This window comes from Phyllobates terribilis, unplaced genomic scaffold (assembly GCF_046119375.1).
Source record: "Phyllobates terribilis strain yellow unplaced genomic scaffold, ASM4611937v1 Scaffold_2__4_contigs__length_985480577, whole genome shotgun sequence".
Taxonomy (NCBI): Eukaryota; Metazoa; Chordata; class Amphibia; order Anura; family Dendrobatidae; genus Phyllobates; species Phyllobates terribilis.
The window spans coordinates 905,714,854-905,739,355 of NW_027362762.1; the positions used below are offsets into that span (position 1 = coordinate 905,714,854).

At 40.3% G+C, this 24,502-nt stretch overlaps 1 protein-coding gene across 2 annotated transcripts in view; it reads right to left on the minus strand.

The window, feature by feature from the left end:
- Window positions 1-8,695: 8,695 nt before the first annotated feature.
- NRIP1 (nuclear receptor interacting protein 1) overlaps window positions 8,696-24,502 on the minus strand; it is an 84,851-nt gene continuing 69,044 nt past the window's right edge. For both annotated transcript variants that reach the window (XM_073668246.1, XM_073668248.1), the window contains exon 2: window positions 8,696-13,387. In XM_073668246.1, coding sequence (XP_073524347.1) covers window positions 9,683-13,096 — 3,414 coding nt within the window. In that variant the 5' untranslated portion in view covers window positions 13,097-13,387 and the 3' untranslated portion in view covers window positions 8,696-9,682. The remainder of the gene's footprint in view (window positions 13,388-24,502) is intronic.

Consider the following 24,502-nt stretch of genomic DNA (forward strand, 5'->3'; position numbering starts at 1 on the left):
TACATAAAGGACTTGAGTTCCTTTGATCACATGACTGACTGAACGATAGTTAGCCAATCATGCCCTTCCCCCCGGTGGGTTCTGATTAGTTGAGGAATATATTAGACAGCGAGGCCACTGTACGGCCTCCTTGTTGCCATAGAAACCATTGGAACCCTGTGATCGCGCTGCGGGGAACCGATGGGCTTTGAAAGATTCCTCACATGCTGCTGTCACTACTGACAAAGTCATATGAGGGGTTAAGGTGCTGAGACTGGCTCTATGTTCGATCTCAGCACTTTCCGCAGGAGCCTGCGTAATAGATGGCTCCTGCTGCAGGTGGCGGAGGTACAACTCCTATGCCATTCATCAGATGTAATTGTACAACCAATTGCAAGAAATCACCTGCTATCTGATCTTACAATTATGCCCATTTGTGGAAAGGGGTTAAAGAGTATCTGTCACCATGTGATAAGTGACCAGACATTGCTCTTCTCTTATTCTCGCTGCTCCCGAGTATTCCTTTTTTTTTAATGCGCCATACGGATCCACAAATATGGGTATTTTTAGGATTCCTTGGGGGCGTATCTTTAGGCTGCTCTGTAGAATTACTCTGTGAGCAACACCCCCTTGTTAAAAAAAAAACAAAACAAAACATGAAAATTAGCTTTAAATGAATTGGCCCACATCTCTAGAACAATATGGCAAATAAAAAAAAAATATAATAAAAAATAGTGTCTACTGAGTGGAGCAGCAGGAATATAATAAGAGCAACAACTGGCCATTTATAATCTGGAGCTAGGTACTCTTTACTGTTCGCAGCTCAGATGGTACAGAGAACAGAAGGGGTTAATGTGAGCATCCCTGGTGGTGTAGTGTGGATAATCAATTTTTGCAGTCTAGTGGATTACTCATCTCCACAGGCTCTAGCATTATTCATGTTCAGCTTTCTGATAATTCCCTGCATCGATCAGAGAGATCAGAGCAGGTTCACATAGAGCACCGAGAAGATGGGATTGAGCAGCTGCTGGGATCTCCCCGTGTCCACGGAGAGCAGAAAGGTCTACCCATCATAGTCTGATGAGACATATTAAATTGCTGTTGCCAGTAAAAAAAAACAACAGGAAAACACGGGTGCCCGCCTTCTAGTATCAATTACTGGATGAAGATGGCCACTCTTTTCTGGGTCTCAACACTAAAGTTGGCCATAAACATGCCTTTCTCCCTTAGTCTCCAATGGCACCACCGCTTTCTCCTGTCTCACTGGCCGATTCATCCCCTCTGTGTGGCTCATTTTGTTGCAGATCCACCAGCCTTCACGGCAGAGTCTAGTGTCTGTTAAGGCCAATGGGGTGGTTTAACATATCTTCCAATGGTGTATTCAAGTCTTGTTGTTTTTGGCTTAGACCCAGATTGTTTCCGGCCTTATTTTGTTGCTCATCCTGACCTTTTGCCTTTCTACCATATACAATTAAAATCCATTTGCCATGACCTGTACCAGACTGACCATGGTACCTTAAAGGGAAGTCTTCTTCTCGTCTGTTCATCAGCCATAGCTAACAGACTGCGCTATAGAAAGCAATCGGTGGATTCTATGCAGTGAAGTCAACATCTATAGTTAGAGCTTAAAAGATGAAGACCAGGGAGTCCATTAGACTTTGTTCTCCGCTGTAGCTCACATCAAGTCCTACATCAATCCAGTGGGTCTACATCCAAAGTAGATCTTGGGTCATCCAAATTAATGTGTACGACATGTTTAGTGGAAGAATGGATCGGACATGTTAAATTTAAATATTCCCATTACTCTCAAGGTAGATAAGCCAAAAGTGGATTACTCACCTTTTCTTTTTTGAAAATGCATGAACACTTGCTGAGCATGCATGTGTATTTGGGTCTTAGAGATACCAGTCTACCAAAAGGTTATTGAAAGTCTGGTCAGCTTAAAAGGGTTGTTTATCTTTGGGGGCATTTTTTTTTTAATGCATGTAATTGGGTTTCATTAAAAGGATAACCTAGGGACCTGGGTTCAAATCACACAGAGGACAACATCTGCAAGGAGTTTGTATGTTCTCCCTGTGTTTGTGTTGGTTTCCTCACACATTCCAAAGGCATAGTGATAAGGAATTCAGATTGTGGGCCACAATAGGTACAATGATGATGATATCTGTGAAGCGCTGCGGAATATGATGACGCCATAGAAGTAAAATAAATGAATTACGTTTTACACTGCTCGCCTTCTAAAATACTGTTCTGCACCACCCTAAATCTCCTTCCTCATCTCTATCACCCTACCCGCGCCCTCTGTTCCGCTAATGACCTAAGACTAACATCCTCAATAATCCGAACCTCCCACTTGCGTCTCCAAGATTTCTAGCGTGCTTCACCAACTCTCTGGAATACACTACCCCGGACAATTCAATTAGTTCCCAGTACCCATAGTTTTAAGCATAGCCTAAAAACAGACTTCTTTGGACTGAAGCAGCTTGTTGATGGTTATAAGAAGTGATTGATTGTTGTTATTTCTTCCAGAGGGTGTGCAACCAAATATTAAGTTGTGGGTGCAACAATTTTGCCCGGCCCATTTTTGAAGTTTTGTGTGAAATTATGTCCAATTTTCCTTTTTTCCTCAATTTTTTTGAGTTGTTCAAATACACACAAAGGAAATAAACATGTGCAATTGTGATAATTTTCTAGGAGAAATACTACATTTTATGGAACAATTTTAAGGGTGAAAACACTTTGGGACATGATTATGTCTTTTTCCGAGCTGCTCTTAAGCCTATTTATGACCACAAAAAGACATCAAAATTGAATGTGCAGGAAAACAAGGAGCATGTAAAAGCCTAATGGTGCAATATTTTTAATGAAACCCAATTTCAAAAAATGATTTGACCCCCAACTATATCGATTTAAGTAAAAAGTATAGAAGTTAGGGGCAGCAGTATGTCAAAAAAAGAAAACCAGCACAATGACAAAGACCTTGGAATAAGCCGCGTGAATTGGGAGCCATCCCTAGCAATTTATGAAGCATGTTTATAGATGTGAAATTATGGCATCGTAGATTCTTCTTTAAGAAAAAGCAAAAAAAAAAAAACCAAAACATAAAACAAATTTCATTTTAATATTTATTCAAATCCTCATCAGGAAATGAACACTAAGATTAAAAAAAAAAAAAATAATAATAATAAAAGAATCACACCGCATTATATACAAGGCTTGTGACACCACAGGAAAACAAAGAGATTTTCCAATAAAATAATACAATTAAACAATTTTCTGTAAACCTCAGAATCCATAACTGAATGGCAAAGAAAGAAGGATTCCTATTGCAATACCAAATTACTTCATTTAATTCAGTTTTTTTTTTCTTTTTTTTAATAAAATGAAAAATATATAACCTATCAGTCACAATACAATTGTGGGCTCCCCGCTGAAATTCAACATGATATATTATTAAATGGGACCCTCCACTTACTATACTACAGCAGGGGGACTATGAAAAAAAAACCCACAACATTGTTATTTCTGATTAATCTCTGACCGGACTGAAGTCGTAACGCACAGGACGTCTTCCCATGCATCGCACATGCAGAATTTAATCACATTTTTTTTTTTAAATATAATTCAATTTCTGTACATTTTTCCCCAAGGTACAATGATATGCATACATGCAAAAACAAGAAGGCTGAGAACTTATCTGCTTCTATATACACATATATTCACAGACTGTATAGAACCCGAAATCGGGTTTCATTAAAACAATACAAAAAGGTTGACTTATGGAAAACAATATTTACAGGAATTTTCTTTTTTTTTTTTTAAAAAATGCTAACATACCAAGGCATATATAACCGATACAATATTTACAGTCAGATTTACATGGGAAGAAAAACATACTTTATTCTTTTGTATTAAAAAATACAATATATTTTAAAATGTTATCTCCAAATGAGCTTTTTTTTCTTATTTTCTTTTTTTTTTTTTTACACAAATTGAAATATTGTTTTGCAACAGAAAAATGTTGCAATTTCTGGTAAATGAAACAAATTTTCAATTTAAAATATTTTTCTTTCAAACAATGTTCTTTTGGAGAAATTAATTTTACAAAGAAAACTTAAAAACAAAAAACAATCCTAATTATTGATAGAACATTTTAGGTCAGTACATGATCATATAAGGCACACTGATCCTATCAGGGCTAGCCTGGGCAACATTGGGGTCTAGTACATGTTCAACGATATGAGCAGCCATCTTTTATGTGAATGTCTGCGTTCCAACATCATGTCCTTTGATTTCCAGTATTCTGTGCTGAATAAAATTTTAGGGGGGGAGGGAATATTGGTTCACTACAAATTGTTTCTATATTGAGTAGTATGCAATAATTACATCAGCCCCCCTCCCCCCCATTGCAAAATATTATGTTATGTCTATATAGGTAATTCATAAATATATATTTTTTTAAATATCAGCACAAAAGGATGGATGCATATTATTATATTATAGATTAAAGGGGTTGTTCAGTCTTAGGGTTTAAGTCTGCAGTCACTCAGGTTTCTCCAATGCTGACAACAAGTATGCAATTTACAATCATGCGGTCACATGCCAACTAGACGTCTGCGACCTCACTCAATACAAGTGAATTGAGCTAGGCTAGACATGTCTAGTCGTAATGTGGCCTCAAGTATGCAAATCGCATACTTGCAGTCACGCGCCTGCCCATATACCAAAGAATATTGATAGCATACAGTGGTTGAACCCCTAGCCTAGATAACCCCTTTAAAAAAAAAATAAAAATTGATAGCTATGGTTAGGGATGAGTGTTTCAACTTGCCCTAAGTCCAGTCCGATCCTCCTTTGCAGCCAATCTTCTGCATTCGGCATCCTCAGCTCAGCATCCTACAAGGCCCTGCAACATCATGACGTAGAGGCACAATGCAAGTCAAGGTGTTCTGTGATGCTTAGTGGCTTAGCATCACGTAAATTCATCACTTTCGGGGGTCTTAGTAAGCACCAAAAGGGCCAGGATGCCAGGAGCAGAACTGAAGGCTGGCAGCCAAGAAGGACCAGATTGGACACCAGACCATGGCAGTGCAAAAAAAATTGCTCATCTCTACTTATCGGTGTTCATAACTTTCCATTTACGAACAGATAGAGATCAATAAGTACACTTCGGGGAAAAAAAGACATTGAATTGTGTGTTTTCCAAACAAAAAAAAATAAAATTCAGGGCTTACACGTGACTCGGGACTGTTGGACAAAATCCGTACTAGAAAAAAGTTGCTAATATTTCAGATGTAAATATTTCGTAATTCCAAATGTTTACCTTGCATGACCATGCGCTGACCGAAAACGCACAAATATGGCCTCATGTGCATGACTATATTGGGGCTCAGCACGACCCCCCATATTGCCAATGGCATACAAAATCCAAATAAATAAAGCATGGTGTAGCTTCTAGGGGAGAATATATCCTTAATGCCTAATGGCGGCACAATGAGTGCCTATATTTCCGATTTACAGAGTTGTAGGGACTTTGCATGCCTTTGAACACTGGTGTGTGCATCGAACCTTAACATTAGCATGCATTGACAATTTTTAGCATTAAAACATAAGTAATAAAATTTTCTTTAAAGCTTAACAGCTTTGATTATTTTTTTCCCCAGAATTTTCGTCTTAAACACATCTTAAACATCTTGAACACAAAATTAAAATTTGTTTCATTCGCTAGAAAAAAAAATAGTAATTTTTGAAAAATAATAATAATAAAAAGATACATCGATAGTGAACAGTTTACCCATTTAAAAAAAATCTGTAAAATAAAACGACGCTACATTTTAAAACAGCAAAATAACATTTTTCTGAATGTCTCGCCCCACATATCGCTTTTATATACATACACAGCATATACAGTATCTATATACATATTTTAGGCACACAAAAAGTGAGGGCATGTCACATAGATACTCGTGTAGTAAAATGGTATTTTCAGTATTTAACATGTAAACTTTGTTAGCTGCCTCTTAAAGAAGTAAATAACTCAAAAAAAGAAAAAGAAAAAAGTTTGGGTATAAAATAAAGCATCGATCAGTTGAATATTCACATGGGCTGTAACTAAAGCGCCAGATGTATCATATGTCTGTAATTGTAGAAGATGTGGGGCACAAGTCTGGAGATGGATGCTAAATTTTGGGCAGACTGTAAACAAGATGTTTAAAGAAAATCGCCAGTAAAGCCCCCGTCTCACATAGCGAGATCGCTGCTGTGTCACGGTTTTGGTGACGCAACAGCGACCTCACCAGCGATGTCGCTATGTGTGACACTTTGCAGCGATCAGGCCCCTGCTGTGAGGTCGCTGATCGCTGCAAAGTGTCCTGGACCATTTTTTGGTCGTTGCTCTCCCGCTGGTCAGCACACATCGCTGTGTGTGACCAGCGGGAGCAGCGATCAGGCTGGTAACTATGGTAAACATCGGGTTACTAGGGGCAAACGCGCACCTAGTAACCCGCAGTTTATCATGGTTACGAGCCTGCTAAAGTGAGCGGTAACCTCCCACTCACCGTAGCGAGTGTGCCCCTAGTAACCCGATGTTTATCATGGTTACCAGCCTGCTCCTGCTTCAGCAGGCTGGTAACCAGGAGCAGGACATCGTGGAAAGATTCTTTCCACGATGTCGCTGGTCCCCTGATCGTTGGTGAGCCTGCCTGTTTGACAGCTCACCAGCGACCACATAGCGACGCAGCAACGATCCCTGACAGGTCGGATCGTTGTCGGGATCGTTGCAGCGTCGCTAAGTGTGACGGGGCCTTAAAATAAGTTTGAGAAAAACCACAATGAAACTTTAGGTTCAGGTAATTTGAAGAACAGCTAGGTCAGCATTCAACTAAAAGAGAAACGGTCATTATAATTTTTAATTCATAAATGAATAGTACACATGAAATAAGAAACTTATATCTTATCAGAGAGATCTGCTTCTTTCTCCTCTTGGATTTATTCTTTCACTCTCAAATCTGTATTCAGTGAACATAGATGTTCCCATTAATGAGAGAGGAGATGACAGTTAGTGATTTTAAAAATTCTATGGAGGACAGTTAGAGTTCTTCATAGAACTTTATGAGCACCAGCTGTCATCTACTATCTCAGTAATGCAACATTCTACTCGTATCTTCACTGAATACAGATTGTCAATTGAGAATTTTGAGAAAAAATGATCAACCCAGGAGGAGAAAAAAAGCGGATTTCCCTGATAAGATGTATTACAAAATTTCTTATATTTACATCTACTATTGATTTATGAAACAAAAAATATTAAGACAACGGTTAGTCTTTAATATAACCATCTTAGAGTCAGGTTTAGGTTAGCGAATGTGAAGAGAAAGTATATGTAGAAGTAGCAAAGAACATACCCAATTTTAATTGTTTCAGTAAATAGTAGGCTATAGGTCTATAACAGAGAGATCGTCCAATATTTATTCTTCTCTATAAGTTTAATTGAAATAATAGTTTGTTATAAAATATTTCATTAATTTTTTTTTCAATTAAAATCAAATAGCATGAGACCTTGTGTGATGATTAACAGAATGGATTTTGCACCCAGTTTTAATTCTGATTTGTTAAACAGTTGTCTTGACAATTTTTTTAAAGGGGTCAGAATGGCTTAAGAAAATCAATAGAACTTGAAGAAACCTCACCGATCCCGGTCACTGCTGTCTGCCACTACCTCTACCCCCGCTGATCTCTACTTCATGGTCTACTTCATGGTCAGTCTCCTGGGAGGGACCAGGAAGTAAAGACCAGGAAGTAAAGACCAGAAGGGAACTGGGCTATCCTCATTTCCATCAAAAGTACTGTCTTCTACTGTGACCTTATTGGATATTCTGCTGCTTAATCTAAATGATTGAAAAATAAAACTTGATACCTATAGCCCTCCTTTAAAGGGGTCATCCGGGGATGCTCACTTCTGCATCGGAGTTGAGTGATAACGATGACATTATGACCTTCTGATGAGCAGGACACCTTCAGGATACCTGCCGATTATGCAAACATCTCGACAGGTGCATGCAGTTGTAACATCATTGGCATCGCTCACCTCTAATGTGCAAGTGAGTTACCCCGGAAAATTTCTCTAAGACAAGAGTTCACTTTATCCTCCAGAACCTCTCATTCCTTGCTTATCCAGGCACAGTGACACCTGACATGCCACTTTCTCTAGCAGTAAAGCCCAGCTCCATTTAAGTTTATAGGGCAAATAAGCAGTACCAGGCATGGCCACACCTGTAAATGGCAGTGCCATAATAACCATTGAACGGCCGTAAATGTATGTTTCAGAAAACTTCTTTAAAGACAAATTCCTTTAAAGGGGCTGTCCGGCCTTAGGTTACTCTATGCTACTGCAGACTTGTGAATAGTCACATTGCGTGCACTGTGATGGTTCTCCTGTGCTTGGAGCGGGCATTCCCTGCCCCTGTGACCACATTTATGCGATTTGCATACTTCCGGCCACACATTCAGACTAGACTGTATCTGACCAAGCTCAAAACACTTGCATTGAGCAAGGCTGGGCACGTCTAGTCGGCATGTGACCGAATGTATACAAGTCGCTGCTCCTGGCGCCAGAGAATCCTCACATAGAGTGACTGCAAACTTGTAGATGAAGACCAGACAACCCCTTTAAGTTAATGTGTTCTACTTAGATAAAAAGAAAATTAAAATATGAGGGATTTAAAAAAAATAAATAAATTAAAAAAAAAATGAAATATATATATATATATATATATTATAAATAAACAGAAACAATTTCATTGATCAAGCAATCAATATGAAAATATATAATTATTGATGGTCAAAACAGCAAAACAGAATGTCAAAATGGATTTTCACAGAAATGAGGTGCTGTCACAATGTTCTCCTTGTAGAAATGGAAAGTTATGTGTAAATTCAAACGACAAAGTTGTTACCTTGGGAAAAGACTTTAAGTATTCCATTTACCACCGGGTTACAGCGCTGTGACCTTGTGGTAACCATCCAGGTTCACTGTGCTTGCTGCATTGATTTTACATTAAAGACAAACTGCCAGGAGCATGAAGATATCCAAAAGAAAACCATAATATTCAGAATAAAAAACATTCTGTTCTGGTCGCCATCTGGTCACTTATGTGCTTAAAAATACTGAGAAAGCTTAATGCTACTTCTGGATATTTTGACACTGGAAATATCGCAAGACATTTATTGTAAAAGAAAAAAAAAATTGCATCAATAAAATGTCATTATTATTCAGAGAATGTTTTCTAGTAAATAAATTGTGGATTTTTGAAGGGCAATGAGTTAGAAATGTAATGTAATAGTTTACCCGTAATAAAAGTATTCCATACCAAAAAGTCACTAATTGCCCTTTTTTTTTCAAGTTCACCCATTTTACCAGAATATATTTTGAAACTGCTGACATTGTCCTTAACAAGTATTATAAGCCGATACACCTACCTGTTAAATTAGGAGAAAAATAAGATATTAAAAGGTATAAAAAGAAGAAGTTTTAATAACAATACGTGTACATTTACTAGGACCACAAGCAAGATCAACCTAAGTTCATAAAATAACATGTCCATAAGATCATGCCATTTATTACGTCATGCATGATACAAAGAAAAAAAAAATATTATTTTTTTAATTTGAAACAATCTGTTACAATTTTTTTTAATTATTTTTTTTATTCAGGCTCCTTTTTTATTGTAAGCATATCAAGAAGCCCGTATTTACTGCTATTGGAATTGTACAAAGAGTTATTTACAACATTGGGCGGTTTGGTGAAAGCAATCCTGTTTGTTCCTCTACTATGGGCCGATTCTCTTTTAAACGTCATCTCTGCCGCTTGTCCCAACAGAGACTCAGTCCAGCTGGTTCGATCTCTTAAGTCCTGACTAGCGGCCGTTTGTGCCCCCTTTTGTAGCATATAGTACAATATTGGATTGGTTTTTGTCAGTCTAGGAGAATCTTTTCCAAAGTCAGTTTTATCCATGTCTGTGATAACCCATTTAATGGGACCTTTATCATTGGGGGGAAGACACATGTTCATATGTCCGGAATCAGTCCGTGGTGGGTTATTTCTTAAAATATCTGGGGAAGAATGAGGAGAGTTCTTTAAAGGAGATGGATATTGAAATGACATTTGACCTAAGTTATTTTGGTGAGAATGTTGTCCCATAAACATATTGAGAGAAGGAAGCATAAATTCGGAGTTTCCTGTCAAGTTACTTCTGTTTCCTCTTAGAAGTTCATCAACTGGCATATTGTTCCTATGCTGAGAGTCCTTGACACAATTTTCGGAAAGCAATAACTGTTTTAGCACATTAAACCCTTTACTCTCTCTTGACCAACTCAAGTTTTTATTTCCGTTCAATGAATTTTGACTCGGAAGGTTCTTGTTATCATGATGGGTCTTTGTGCCATTGACTTTGTCTTCGTGAAGAAAAGGTACCTCGCATAAAGATGGTGAAGTGCAGAACTGCAAGTTTCCATACTCTGGCGAATTCATTTTTGCTATTTTTACTTGGCTTTCTATGGGGTCATTATGGTGCATTTTTCTTTTTTTAGGCACAATACAAGATATTTTTGAATCGATCTGCTTGGATTCGGGATTATTCAGTTTATTATTTACCTCCAGATCACCGGTATCATACCCGTCATGGTTCTGACGTAGCAAACGACTTAAAAGGCCATTTTTTGAAAGTGAAAAATCATGTGGAGAAGAGTGTGGAGATCTGACATCTTCTGGAGCAGGTCTACCGGTTTTGTGCAACGAGGCAGCCAAGGGGCTTGGAGCACTTGCCTCTTGGTCGGCAGCACTGATGTTATCCTCCGGTTCTGTTTTAACTCTGAAAGCCACAACATGCTCACTTGGAGACCTATCAGTCCTGTCTGTGTTTACTTCATCTTTTACCATTGGTTTCTGCACTTTTTCATTTTTGCATTTGTTGTTAGGTGTGGCTAGCAGCAGTTGAAGGACAGTGCGTCGCTCTAGAAGGTTTTCAATTTCAGAGCCCGAAAACGTAGAATCCACTGGAGTAGATGGACTACTAAATCCTCTACCTTCTTCGTAGGTCCGTGGTTGATTTGTAACAAGAGGACTGTTCAGTCTTTCAATTAACCCTGAAGATTTTGGATTTGCCGGGCCTATTGGTTTTGATTGCCCCTGTTCATTGGGAGCAGAAGGTGGCATTCCACATTGAGCTAAATTCTGTAACAACTTGCTAGCACTGAAAGGTGCATTTTGTGCTGTATTTTCATTGGCTAGTGGGACAGTTGGTTGTAGTCCTTTGTTTCTGGTAAGCTCTATTAGGTGATTTGATGCTGGATTTATGACCCTTTCTGGTTGGATGTGGTTTACGAATGAAGTGAACTGAGGCTTGACAGGAAATGGCTGGTGAGTTAGGTTCATGGGGGAATCTGCTTTTGAAGATGAGTGCAAAGAAAGTGCATTTAATGGAGAGGTATTGTGTAATCTTGGGCTTTCTGAGAGAGGACCAGGTGCTGGGAAACTGAACTTTGACAAATCTGTAGCTTTCTGTTGGGTCTGGAGATCTTCAATTGTTGATGGGACATCTTCAGTTTTATGTCCGAGCAATAGTTGTAACAGTGTTACTTTCTGATATGGTTTTAGAGTAGAGTCCATGGATAGGTGTTTATTTCCTTTGCTGATTTCTATTTCATTGACTTTCGGATCCCAGTTGTGAAGCAACGATTCAGTTAAATTTTCAATAGAGGCTGCAGAATGTAACATCTTGGGCTTATCTGCTCTATTTTTAAAGGACAAATCTATAGGTACGCAGTTGGAGTGAGTGCTTTCATCATCACTGCTTTCTTCTTCGGTAAAGCTAGGATTGTTATCGGAACAATCATCTGTAGTTGTAGGTGTTGCACTTCCTTCAAACGCAGAATATTTCTCATTGTGTGAAAGTTTTTTTCCAACACTTGCCCCATTTTGGCTTTTCAGAAGGTGCAAAAGTAAACTGTTGTTGGGCGACGGCTTTCCATGGGTCCTTTCCAACTGATTCTTATACCCAACTGTTTTCAGAGGAGAATTTGGAACAGCAAGCGTGTTTGGAAAGGGAGAAATATTGCCTGCATTAGTTAAGCCATTGGTTACTGTCCTTGCTTGATTATTGAGACTAGCTGGCACATTCGATGACAAGTGAAGTCGGCCAAGATCTTTCTCCGAACTCTCCTTCAATCTCGCCATTGCTGCCAGCCTTTCACTTGCTAACTGACTTGCGCTCTGTGCTTTAAGGGCATGTTCCCTAGAGTACTGCTGCAAGTGTGCTTCACTGGAAAGCAGGAGAGCAAGCTGACTACAGGCCACACTAGGTTTAGGCGAAGCGGTGGGACTTGACCTTTTCTCCACCATATTAGCAACAGCTTGAAGTCTTGCAGCACATGAAATTGGCTCACCAACCACTTTAGTGCTACTTTGTGCTGAAAGAGAAGGTTCAACAAACTTTTCCTGAACTGAACTTTTAGCCAGACCGGTCAAGTTACTGTCCACTGTATTATCTTTTGATCTGCTTTTGTTTAAGAGAGTCTTTAGGTGATTTGAAGCCAAGCCATAGCATTGGTTATCCTTTTCATCCAGGTTTCCCTGCTGGCTAAGTGCAAATCCTTGGTCTTTAAGACTTTGTTTAATCTGTTGAGTCAGTGCAACACTCTGTAGCCTGGAGCTAAATGACTGCAGCAAAGAAGCTAGCAACGTGCTATCTTGTTTTCCTTTTGGAACATTTTCAACCATTCCAGCTAAGAGAGATTCATTTTTGCCATTTCCATTGATAGAATCAGATAAACGCCTTCTCTTTGCAGCATGCCAGTCCTCTGAAGACTGCAAAAGTCTAGCCTTCTTGAGATGCAACATGCCAGATGACTGACTACTGTTGTGCACTGGGGCATTATTCTTACAGTTCGTAAAAACATTCCCAGAAATGTTAAAGTTGTCATCAGCTTTTACACGGCTTGAGAGTTTGTCAACCGCTGTTATAGAACCGCCTGCCGCCTGATGCATTAGTAATCCTTCTAGATACGTTAAAACAATGGGATCCTGTTGCATTTCAGAGCTAAGCTCTTCTCCATGAGTCATGTTCAACAAACGTATGCGTAGAAGCTCTGTCTTTATCTTCTTTAGAGAACACCGAAGACTCTGGGCTAAAATTTCAGAGATGTCTATGTTCTTTTAAATCATTTCCAGAATATTTTCCAAGCAGATGTCCTCTGAAGAATCTTTTGCCAAGAATATGAATGTTCCATCAAATTAGTGTTGAGGCAACATGTTGAAATGGTGTGCATCAATCTGTCCGAACTCTGCTCACATAAGACAATCTTCTCAATTTATCCATGGAAACCGGGCTTTAATTCTTCGGTTTGCAATCACCTTAAAATCAGAAAGAGAAAAGGAAATACATGTAAGTACTAAAATATCAAAAATAGTCATAGAGCAGAAAGAACTTTTTATTGGACCTACTACTCTTTATACCTATCTAAAAAGCAAAAATACCCCAATTTTTTTTTTAAATGCAATGACAAGGCACTTATAGAATAATCTTACAGAGTACAGTGACACGCCCCAAGCAGTAACACCCAGTTGTCTATTTAATCATAAATATTAGGAGAAGCAACACAGGAACGGCAAGATAACACAGCTCTAAGAAAAGATTTGTTGTGTTACAAGGAATGGAAGTATTTACTAAGGTAGACATATCAGGAGAGGTGACAGGTCCTCTTTATAGGGGGTTTGTTGTGGTTGGTTTTTGCAGGTCACCTACAAGTGACTGTAGCTAAGCGGCAATACCCTACACTTCCAGCTTAATTGTGGGAGCTCTCTCTACCTCTAACGCAGCAGCAAGTCACAGCACTCAATAACCAATCAGCAGAATTGCAGTCAATTAATTCATGCGTATCAAATTAATCCTTGTTTAAAATGGATCTTTCACCAGATTTCTTAAAGAAGCATTCCTCCTCCTCCTCCCATCAAAGTTTTTATCCTCTTAATATATTGCAATCATCATATTATACAGCACTGTGTACTTACAACTGCTCATTTTGCCTTTGTACCCAGCTAATTCTTCTATTTTCCATTAGGTCTATGACATCACGCGATTAACAACGAACTGAATTCTTATAAGCTTTATGTAGAAACAGAAAGTCTATTTTCCCTATATGAGTGATAAGTCACTGCAAAAGTCCCTGGCAGGGGGAGGAGGGGGCAGCTGGGTCAGGAGGTGAAGGGGGGGATGATTCATACAGCGAAAAGAAACTTCCTGTTTCTACCAAGAGAACAGAAAAGAGAAGAATTAGATGGGTATAAAGGCAAAATGAGCAATTGTAAGTACGCAGTGCTATATAATATGATGACTGCAATATATTAAGAGGATACAAACTTTGATGGGAGGAGGAAGAGTGCTTCTTTAAATCCTAAATAGTGTTGCGCGAACATGCTCGGATAAGGGGCTATCCAAATACGCTCAAGTCCTAACCGAGTATCTTCGGTGTGCTCTGGAAAATATGTTCGCATCGCCGCAGCTGCATGATTCGCGGCTCTTTGACAGCCACGAGACATGCAGGGATTGTCTGACAAACAGGCAATCCAAGCACTTTCGCCCAGCACTAATCCTAGACAATCCCTGTTGGTGCGATCATCATATTAATAGTCAGTATGTTAAAGGGAGTCTTGGTCACCCCCAAAATGGCATTTAAACTGCCTAAACATTTATAAGAGGATCTGCGTGAGCGCGCTCTGACCTCTGGCCCCAGCGGTGGTCACAGACAGGCAGGAGCCAGACATCAGTGCACGCCCGCAGCCATTGTGTGTGCGTCTACACTGACATTATGATCATCCAGTGTCAGTGTGGAGGCGCAGACAGGAGATGCAATGATTCCTCTGAGCCTTAGAGACAGGTCAATCAATGTGGAGTACTGGCTTTATTATGCAAATAGGAGGGCGTGATGGTGCACCAAGGCATAAGCCACACCAAGGCTGAACTGAAACGCCCTCATTTGCATATCAAATCTAAAGTTAATTTCTAATTAACTATAAAGTTAAGCTGTACTTGCCTAGTATGATTTAAATAGCGGCTAGTTCCTCTATACCAAATGTTTAGGCACTTTAAATGCCATTTTGTGGGTGACAGACTCCCTTTAAGGATAGGTTTTGGTCCCAGAAAACCCTATAATTGGAAACAAATATTAAAATGTAGATATTTGCATTAATAAGTTATCCTACAGGTTAAACACTACACATCCCACTCAAATCACCCTTAAAAATAGATGTTACACAGGGTAAGCCCACAACTGCAATGTCAAGGTCACAGACTAGCATGTAAGATTACCAGCAGGACTGATGTAACAGCTGGCATTTGATCCAGGCTCCTGGGGTTTAGAATACACTTAACATACACACACTCAATTTACGCATACTGTACATTGTATCACAAGTGTTTAGCACGCTTAAGAACGAGCAAATATTTAGCCTCGTATGACATTCTGTCTAAACCAATGGAAATACAGCAACTAAAGGAAAAAAAAAGCTCTAGAAAAAGTAAGTTACAGAGCACAAGAAACAGGTCCATCATGGCATTATGCAGATTAACACTTATTATGACTGAACGACTAAAAACAAAAAGGCAAAAAGCCTTACAAATAATAAATTAAAAACAAGTTCAAATCTGTTGCCACTTACAGAACTGAGCCTAAATTGTTGGTCCTACAATGTCTTTCAGCATTGCTGGCAGGAACTGTGAGCTTCTGATGCCGCTATTTTGAGGCAGCTTTGCCTTTACAGCATAAAAGGAGTAAAGTAGCAGTGAAGCTGGCCTGGATAGGGAGCTAAGAGTGAGCTCAAGGCATCCTGGCCAGCTTCAGTGCAGCGCTTACAAGCTGAATATAACAATGGGGCCCTGTGTTTCCAGTTTGAATAAAGTGGAAGCTGATCAAGCATGCTGTCAATCGAAATAGCGAAGTACACCTCTGGGGTATGTTCATCATTCCTATGGATTGTGAATGGAGCGGCATTATGCATGCGCTACTGATGGGGAATAAAGGAGTCCCTGTTCTCATGATCAATGGGACCTCCAGAGATGATATACTGATCTTGTGGATAGGTAATAACTTGTGAATGTTGAACAACCCCTTTAATTCTTTGACTAACCAATTAGTCAGCGGTATATTTTCAGCCTAGCTAAATTAAAACGTGGATATGGAGCTCCATTAAAGGGCAACCGACTATGATGCACTATGTATAGTATTGGCATAATCTATTGTGGAACTTGGCCAGGTAAAGGAAATCGGTCACCAGGTTTTTGCCACCTAATCTGAGATTAGAATCATGTGGCGACCGAGACCCTGATTCCAGCGATGTATCACTTACTTGGCTGCTTGTTCTAGTTCTGATAATCTCCTGGTGATAAAAATGATTTTATCACTAGAGGACTAGTAAACGCACTGCCAGGTAGTCCTCCATATTCATGAGCTTTGTATAACCCCGCCCCATCAATGATTGACAGCTTTCTACCTATGCACAGTGTACACAGAAAGTAGCCAATCAGTGGTGTGGGCGGGGCTATAAAGAGCTCAGCATTCAGAGAACTGGCAGATCTGCAGGATACTATCAAAACTGAAGCAGCAAGCAGTAAAGTAAGTGACACATCACTGGAATCAGGGTCACAGCCCCTATATCATGCTGCTCTTAGATGGGGTAGCAAAAATCTGGTGACAGATTCCCTTTAAGGCCCTAGAACCCAACTGCGATTGCAACCATTGTAGCACCCAATAGTTATTTCTTATATAAAGGTTCTTTGTGCAGTAGACTAGGTACAAGGGTTCTCACAGACATTTATTTTTAATAAAATATATGTGGCGTGTCTTGCTTGCCAGCGCTCCACACAGTTAATTTCACATAGTGTAAGAGAAAGTGATGACTTCTTTGTTATGGATTATATTTTTCCCTTTACACCAAGTCTTTCTGGCTCACTGGATGTGAACCTATTGATTGATGGAAGAATAAAGTCAGGTCTCCCTCCCCGTCTACAGTAATTGATGCCACACAGAAATTCCTGAAAACAGATCGGCTTTTCTCATCCTGACTGATTTCTGGAAGAATGTAATTATCAAGTTCTTGTAATCATTTAGGGGAAAAAAAACTTTCTTGTCAACAAATGCAAACTTTTCTAATAATCCTGAAGTCTCCACCGCAGCAAATACAACAGGAAATTCAATTTCTTCTCCTTTCTTCAATAAAAAACACGTAAATCTCTAGCGTTAATATGGAGTCTCTGCCCAATGTCTGACTCACTGCTACTGGGGAATCGTTACACGCACACTATGTAATTAACTATGATTGCAAATAATTATTTAGCCTTTCCCTTGTGTAATGCTAGGTTTCCACCATGCTACACCTTTACGTTCAGCCACATGAATCTCCTGAGTCTAATATACCCATACACGAGACCATACAGTCTAATGTGCCCATACACGAGACCATACAGTCTAATATACCCATACACGAGACCATACAGTCTAATGTGCCCATACACGAGGCCATACAGTCTAATATACCCATACACGAGACCATACAGTCTAATGTGCCCATACACGAGACCATACAGTCTAATGTGCCCATACATGAGGCCATACAGTCTAATATACCCATACAGGAGACCATACAGTCTAATGTGCCCATACACATGGCCATACAGTCTAATGTGCCCATACACGAGCCTATACAGTCTAATGTGCCATTACACATGGGCATACAGTCTAATGTGACCATACACATGGCCATACAGTCTAATGTGCCCATACACATGGCCCTACAGTCTAATGTGCCCATACACATGGCCATACAGTCTAATGTGCCCATACACATGGCCATACAGTCTAATGTGCCCATACACATGGCCATACAGTCTAATGTGACCATACACATGGCCATACAGTCTAATGTGCCCATACACGAGGCCATACAGTCTAATGTGCCCATATACACAAGGCCATACAGTCTAATGTGCCCATATACACGAGACCATACAGTCTAATGTGCCCATTCACAAGACCATGCAGTCTAATGTGCCCATACACGAGACCATACAGTCTAATGTGCCCATACACAAGATCATGCAGTCTAATGTGCCCATACAGGAGGCCATACAGTCTAATGTGCCCATACACGAGGCCATACAATCTAATGTGCCCACACAGGAGGCCATACAATCTAATGTGCCCACACAGGAGGCCATACAGTCTAATGTGCCCATACACAGTCTAATTCTCCACATCCGAGAAAAACGTATTCACCAGATTCTGATCAGAGTGTGATTAGCATAATCGGATATTTTTTCTTGGATGTAGAACATATGATGAACTGCACCTGCCCTTAAAGGGAGTCTGGGAGCACAAAATGTCTAATTAAACCAAGCACAGGCGGCTCAGTGCACCCTTGGCGTGGCCAAACAGTCCAGTGCACCTTCCCACATTTTTGTTTTCCATCTATCTCTGCCCTCCCTTCCTTGATTGACAGCTCTGGTGCCCTGAAGATGCCCGGCCATGCAAAGGGTGCCCCAGTCATTTTGTGCTTACAGTTGACACTTGCAGATTCCTGGCCCACAACAAGCGCCAATCAACTAAACAACAAGCCTATCGGCGCCTGTTTAAAGGACTTTTAATTTGGTCAATGCAAACTGTATAACTCATAAAAGATGTCCTCGGCCATCAAACACAGTTTGTTCGTTCGTAGGTCAAGTGCTGCTATTGTTACTTGGGACAATGATCGGGAACACATGATTTTTTTTTACAATTGTTCATTTCGCCATTTATAGGCTAAAATCAACAGGGCCTTTAGGGCTCATGCATACAGAATTTCACAGGAGTCTATGGGGCCATATTGTGGCTCATTGTGCCTGACATCATACACAGACAGGTGAAGTTGCGGCATGCTCCATCAGATGCCGAGTAAGGCTATGTGCCCACAATGCAGAAATGTTCCGGATTTTTCCTGAGCGTATCTGCATCTCCCCTGGCAGAAAAAACACGTGGATTTTACATGCGTTTTTCCTGCCAAGTGAAGCTTTTTTAACATGCATTTCCACATGCGGGTTGACAAGCGCTTTCCAAGTGATTTTAGCATCACTTGGAAAGTGCTTGACAACTCAGTCACACTATATAAATCCATGCAAACGGCATAGATTTATATAGCGTGACCGAAAGAATGGTAAAAAATTAATATTATACTTACCTTCTGATGGCCCCCGGTGTCCTTGTCCTGGCTTGCCGGCAGCTCGCGGTAGACTAAAAGGACCTGCCATGACGTCATTTAGTCATGTGACGGGCCACGCGACCGCCGACATCGTAAGTATAATGTATATTTTTTATTTTATTCTTTTTTTTTACAGGTACTATGGTACCTGGGTCTGGAGGAGAGTCTCCTCTTCTCCAAACCCGGGTACCATTAGCACATTGAACCGCATGATATCCGCATGTACAGATGCAGTGATGCGGAATACAAGCGTTCCAATGCAAGTCAATGGCGACGAAAACGCTGCGATTCCGCAAAATAATTGGCAGTGCTGCGGATTTTTCCGCAATAATAATCCGCAACGGAAATTTCCGCAGCATGTGCACAGCACGTGCGGATTATCATTGGGGAACATGGCAGACCTTCTACCAAGCGTTTTTTGAGCGTTTCTGCAGCGGGATTGCCGCTGCGGAAACGCTTAAAAAATGCATAGTGGGCACACAGCGTGACCCGTCACATGACTAAATAACGTCATGGCAGGTCCTTTTAGTCCACCGCGAGCTGCCAGCAAGCCAAGACGCATCGGATAAGGACACCGGGGGCCATCAGAAGGTAAATATAATGTATATTTTTAATTTTATTATTTTTTTTACAGGTATTATGGTACCCGGGTCCGGAGGAGAGTCTCCTCTTTTCCAAACCCGGGTACCATTCTTTTACGGTCACACTATATAAATCTATGCCGGTTGCATGGATTTATATAATGTGACCAAGTTGACAAGCACTTTCCAAGTGATGCTGAAATCGCTTACAAAGCGCTTGTCAACCCGCATGCGGAAACGCTTCACATCCGCATGTCCCTGGCAGGAAAACGCATGTACAATCCGCATGTACAATCCGCATATACAATCCGCATGCGTTTTTTCTGCCAGGGAGATGCAGAAACGCTCAGGAAAAATCCGGAGCATTTCTGCATCGTGGGCACATAGCCTAAGTGACATATTCTTCTCTAGAACCATTGCTGAAGATCTCTGTAATACAATGCCAAACACCTGCGTGCCTATTGCTCCATAGTATGGCACTGTGCTCCATGTGCCTACAGACAAGTCAGCCGAATGCCTGCTTGTACGGACTCCGAGGGTCTCATGCCATCTAAATCACTTAGTTGCTCTTTTGGGGGTTATAGTACTTTCTTCCAGTTTGCTCCAATGATCTCCTTCCTCGTGAATCTTAACAGCCTGTAAAATCTAAATGCACTTTATTTCCCTTGGTTTGGAATAAAATAGCTGCAGACTGCAATTTATCCGAGAGCCTATAGGTACAGTAATTTATAAAGGAGCTCTGAGCAAATCTCATAGTGTTTGCTAGAAAAGAAATTTGCATAAACCTGCCATGCTGTCTTAGCATTGAACAAAGCATACATTTATTTAAAGTCCATGACCTCACGCTAAACTCTAGCCACTCGGCTAATTTGGCATAAAGACATTCAGTACAATGCCGTACCTACTTACAGCAGTTAAATGACCCGATAAATGAACTCTCGGCTAAAGACAATACGCTCACTGTACCGGCCATGTCACTGAATCAACAACTTATTTTGCCTTTGTGCTTTGTACATTTTTATCGGATGATGTCTTAGCAGGAACATTCGATAATATTACATCATTATATGTTTTAGTGCCTAAATATTTGTGCCATTTCCATTGCGCTGGATGAGATGATGAGAAACTCATTCCTACACAGATTCCTACAAATTACAAATAAATCACATTTTATATATCTTTGGATTTCTTTTTGGTATTGATTGGTATTTTAGAATTTTTGGAACTGCACATTTTATATCAAGCTTCTATAACTTTATGTCCACTTCTGAGATTAAAAAGATAAAAAAACACATTTTTTTTTGCAATTTGTTTTAGACGAACAACAACAGCCACCATTTTGTTGGGTCCTAAAGAGTTGGGAAAGCACCCCTCCTTGCCTCTCTGCCCAGTCCTCTGGTCCTCTTCTACATGCCTCCCGGTCCTTTGCAGTTGTCTTCTAGATACCTTGACAAGGCTTGATGTCACGACGTGTGTCAGCCCATGACATTATGGCGTGGCGAGGCTTAGTCACTGCCAGAGGTATCGGATAGGAGCAGGGCACCTAGAAGGAACCTGGAGGACTGGGCGTGGAGCTGCATGGAGGGACAGGTGAGGACCAGAGGAAGATGAAAATATAAGTATTTTTTAAAGCTCTATGTTTAATATGCTTTAAGATCTGGAGACACGTCTGATTTGAAATCCTGGCTGAATGTGAGCAAATTTGCCAAATTTGAATTTTGGCAAATTTGCTCATCTCTAAATTTGACCATTGGCACGGCTATAATTATAGTATCGAACGTAGAGTCAAAAACACGAGCTGCATGTGTAAGACTTTTTTTTTTAACTAGTTTTATAAAAAATAACATTGGTATGGGTCACAACAAAAAAAGTCCCCAAACTAATGTAATTGGAATATCTTGGATGTACATATTGGCTTCACTGTTTTGTAAAATCACTGTACACAGAAAGGGAGAGATCTGTCAATCAAACAGCAGAGTGGGGAGAGATGCTGGTGGGGATCTGCGGCTGTGACTACTCCGCTGAGTCACCCTGTTCCTGGCTCCCTGTACAGTTTTCTCTGAAACTCTGCAGAATTTTAGAGTGCGGCAAACATATTTATAATGCAGGAGCCGGTCGCAGATTCATGCTGCTGAGCGGTTTGGCTAGCATGAATAATAGGACAGTTTCCCTTTAAAATATGCTTATATTATGGCTAAATGAAAACTGAATCCAATTGCTTTAATGTCTTATTTTCTATGATAAAAGCAGAAGCAGAAAAAAATTGAAACTACCAAATATTCAATTCATAATAATCAGAGACTTTGCCTACAATCTCCGTTCTTTAAAGGGGTTGTCCGGGACTTTAACATTGATGGCCTATCCATAGAGATGAGCAAATCCGTACTGTAAAGATCGGTGCTCGTACCGGATACCTAGTGTCCGGTGCTGAACTCCAGACACAGACTTCCCCCGGAAGTCCGTTTTAGTGTTGAGAGGGAACGAGACCCCTAACCCCTAATTACAACCATATTATAGCCCTTGTAAAGCACCAAAGTTCGGGTCCCCATTTACTTTTATGGAGTTCGGTTTCAAGTTTGGGTACAGTTCTGGTACACGAACCGAACTTTGGACATACGTTTGGTCGAACCCAAACCTCCACGGGTACGCTCATCCCTAGTTATAAGCTGATCGGTAGGAGTGTGGTGACCAGAACTGCTCAGTTGCGGAGCTGCACAGCACAGTTCTGTTGACAGAATAGTGGCCGCTGCTGGGTACTGCACATTCACCCCTATTTGATTTGTATAGGTAGTGGGTGTGCAGTACCCGGCCGTGGCCACTATACAGTCGACGGAGCTGTGTTGTGCAGCTTCGTAACTGAGCAGTTCTGATCGCTGTCGACGAGACAGCTGATGGGTGAGGGTGCTGGGTGTCACACTCCCACCGAACAGACATTGATGGCCTATCCCAAGGATAGGTAATCATTGTTAAAGTCTTGGACAACCTCTTTAAAGACCCAGAAGTATTACAATCCACTACCATGACCTTAGAAACATGTTGTATCCATTTATTTAAAGGGTTACTCTAGCTTTTACAAGTTAATAACTACTAGATATCCTCCAGAATGAATGTCTGATATCAGAGAACACTAGACTGTATAGTGCACAGGGAGGTTAGCCTCTTTAAAATCTAAAAGAGTGATGAACCTGTTAGACTGAAGGGGTTTGTAATAAGGGTTATTAAATGCACTATTACTACAAACTGTAGGTGAAAAACTCGGAAAAGTAGCAAAAATATTGTAAAAGCTGCGTATTATTAGACTACACTTATAAAGAAAAATTTTGTGGTGCAAGTTCATTTTTCAGGAATATCCATGAGAGCCTACTTGTACTTTAATTAGGTTCTCATTTTGATTGATTTCTTCAAGATTTGGAGGGATACCTGTAACCAGACAAGTTATAGTAGAACGTATAATCTCTATAATGCAGGGGATGTGCATAAAATACTGAAACCACTTTATATATTTATAAATAGATGTATACATTATACATATCACATGTATCTCATTATATATCGCATCAAATATTTATATCCTTATGCCCAACATTTCTCAATACTACATCCCACATAGGAGAAAGGTCTCCTAAGGTCTTTCCCCTCAAAGACACCTTCTCCTTCCCCCTCCACATATTATACCATAAGCTGCCATGCAGATTTAAGACTCATGTACGTCTGCCACCTGCCCAGTAATGTTAATGGCACGGTCTGTTCTGCGAAAGTGGGAAAAAAAAATACTTGAGCTGCCTCCGCTGTCAGAGTAAACAGCGCATGGTTCACATAGTAGACCCATCTCTGGTCACTTTCACTGGGGACCGCGGCTGGGGAGTTCCCAGCCAAAAAGCATTCTAATAAGTGCAGTTATCAACAAAACACTTCACATTCAATAAGGTCCCCTGCCGGAAAAAAATAAAAGAAACCAAACTTTTATATAACTCAAATCTACGGAGATGATAGACCCAATACCGGAACAAAGATTGCACTTCTCTTATCCATAATTATAATTCAATCTTCCCAACGGAAGCGGCAGAAAATAATCTAGGAATGCTTCAATTTACGATGCGGTAACAACAGATTACAAGCCTACCTCTATGTTTCTCTCTCTCTCTGCAAGCGCTGGTGCCCGGCGCAGGTACGGTGTGGCAATCAATTTGTTCTGCAGACAGAATGGCTTCCTTAGAATACTAATGAAAATGCATCCTTCGCTCTCCTTCGACTTGACTCCCCAGTGCCCAGGTCCTGACCAGTACGAAAAAGGAGGAGAGAATATCCTCTAAGACACCTACTGGTACTAATCAACAGTATGCGTGTCAGGGCATAGGATTAAAACCTTTACTACGCTCGAATCACTCCGAGCAGCTAAGCGTATTCAGAACAAGGTCAGCATTAAACACGTATACACACACACATGCGAGAAGACTTGAGCGCACTAATTCATCACTCAGTACCATTGACTGACTTTTACCTCCGGGGATTGCAAATACATCTTGGGGTAAGGATCAAATGCATTGTAAAAAAAAAATAAAATAAAAAACGCATTCTAAGGATTGCCGCCTGTGTTCTATTAAGAAGTCAGTTTTGCAAAAAAAAAAACCCAAAGCATACGATTTTATTGGCTTTCGTG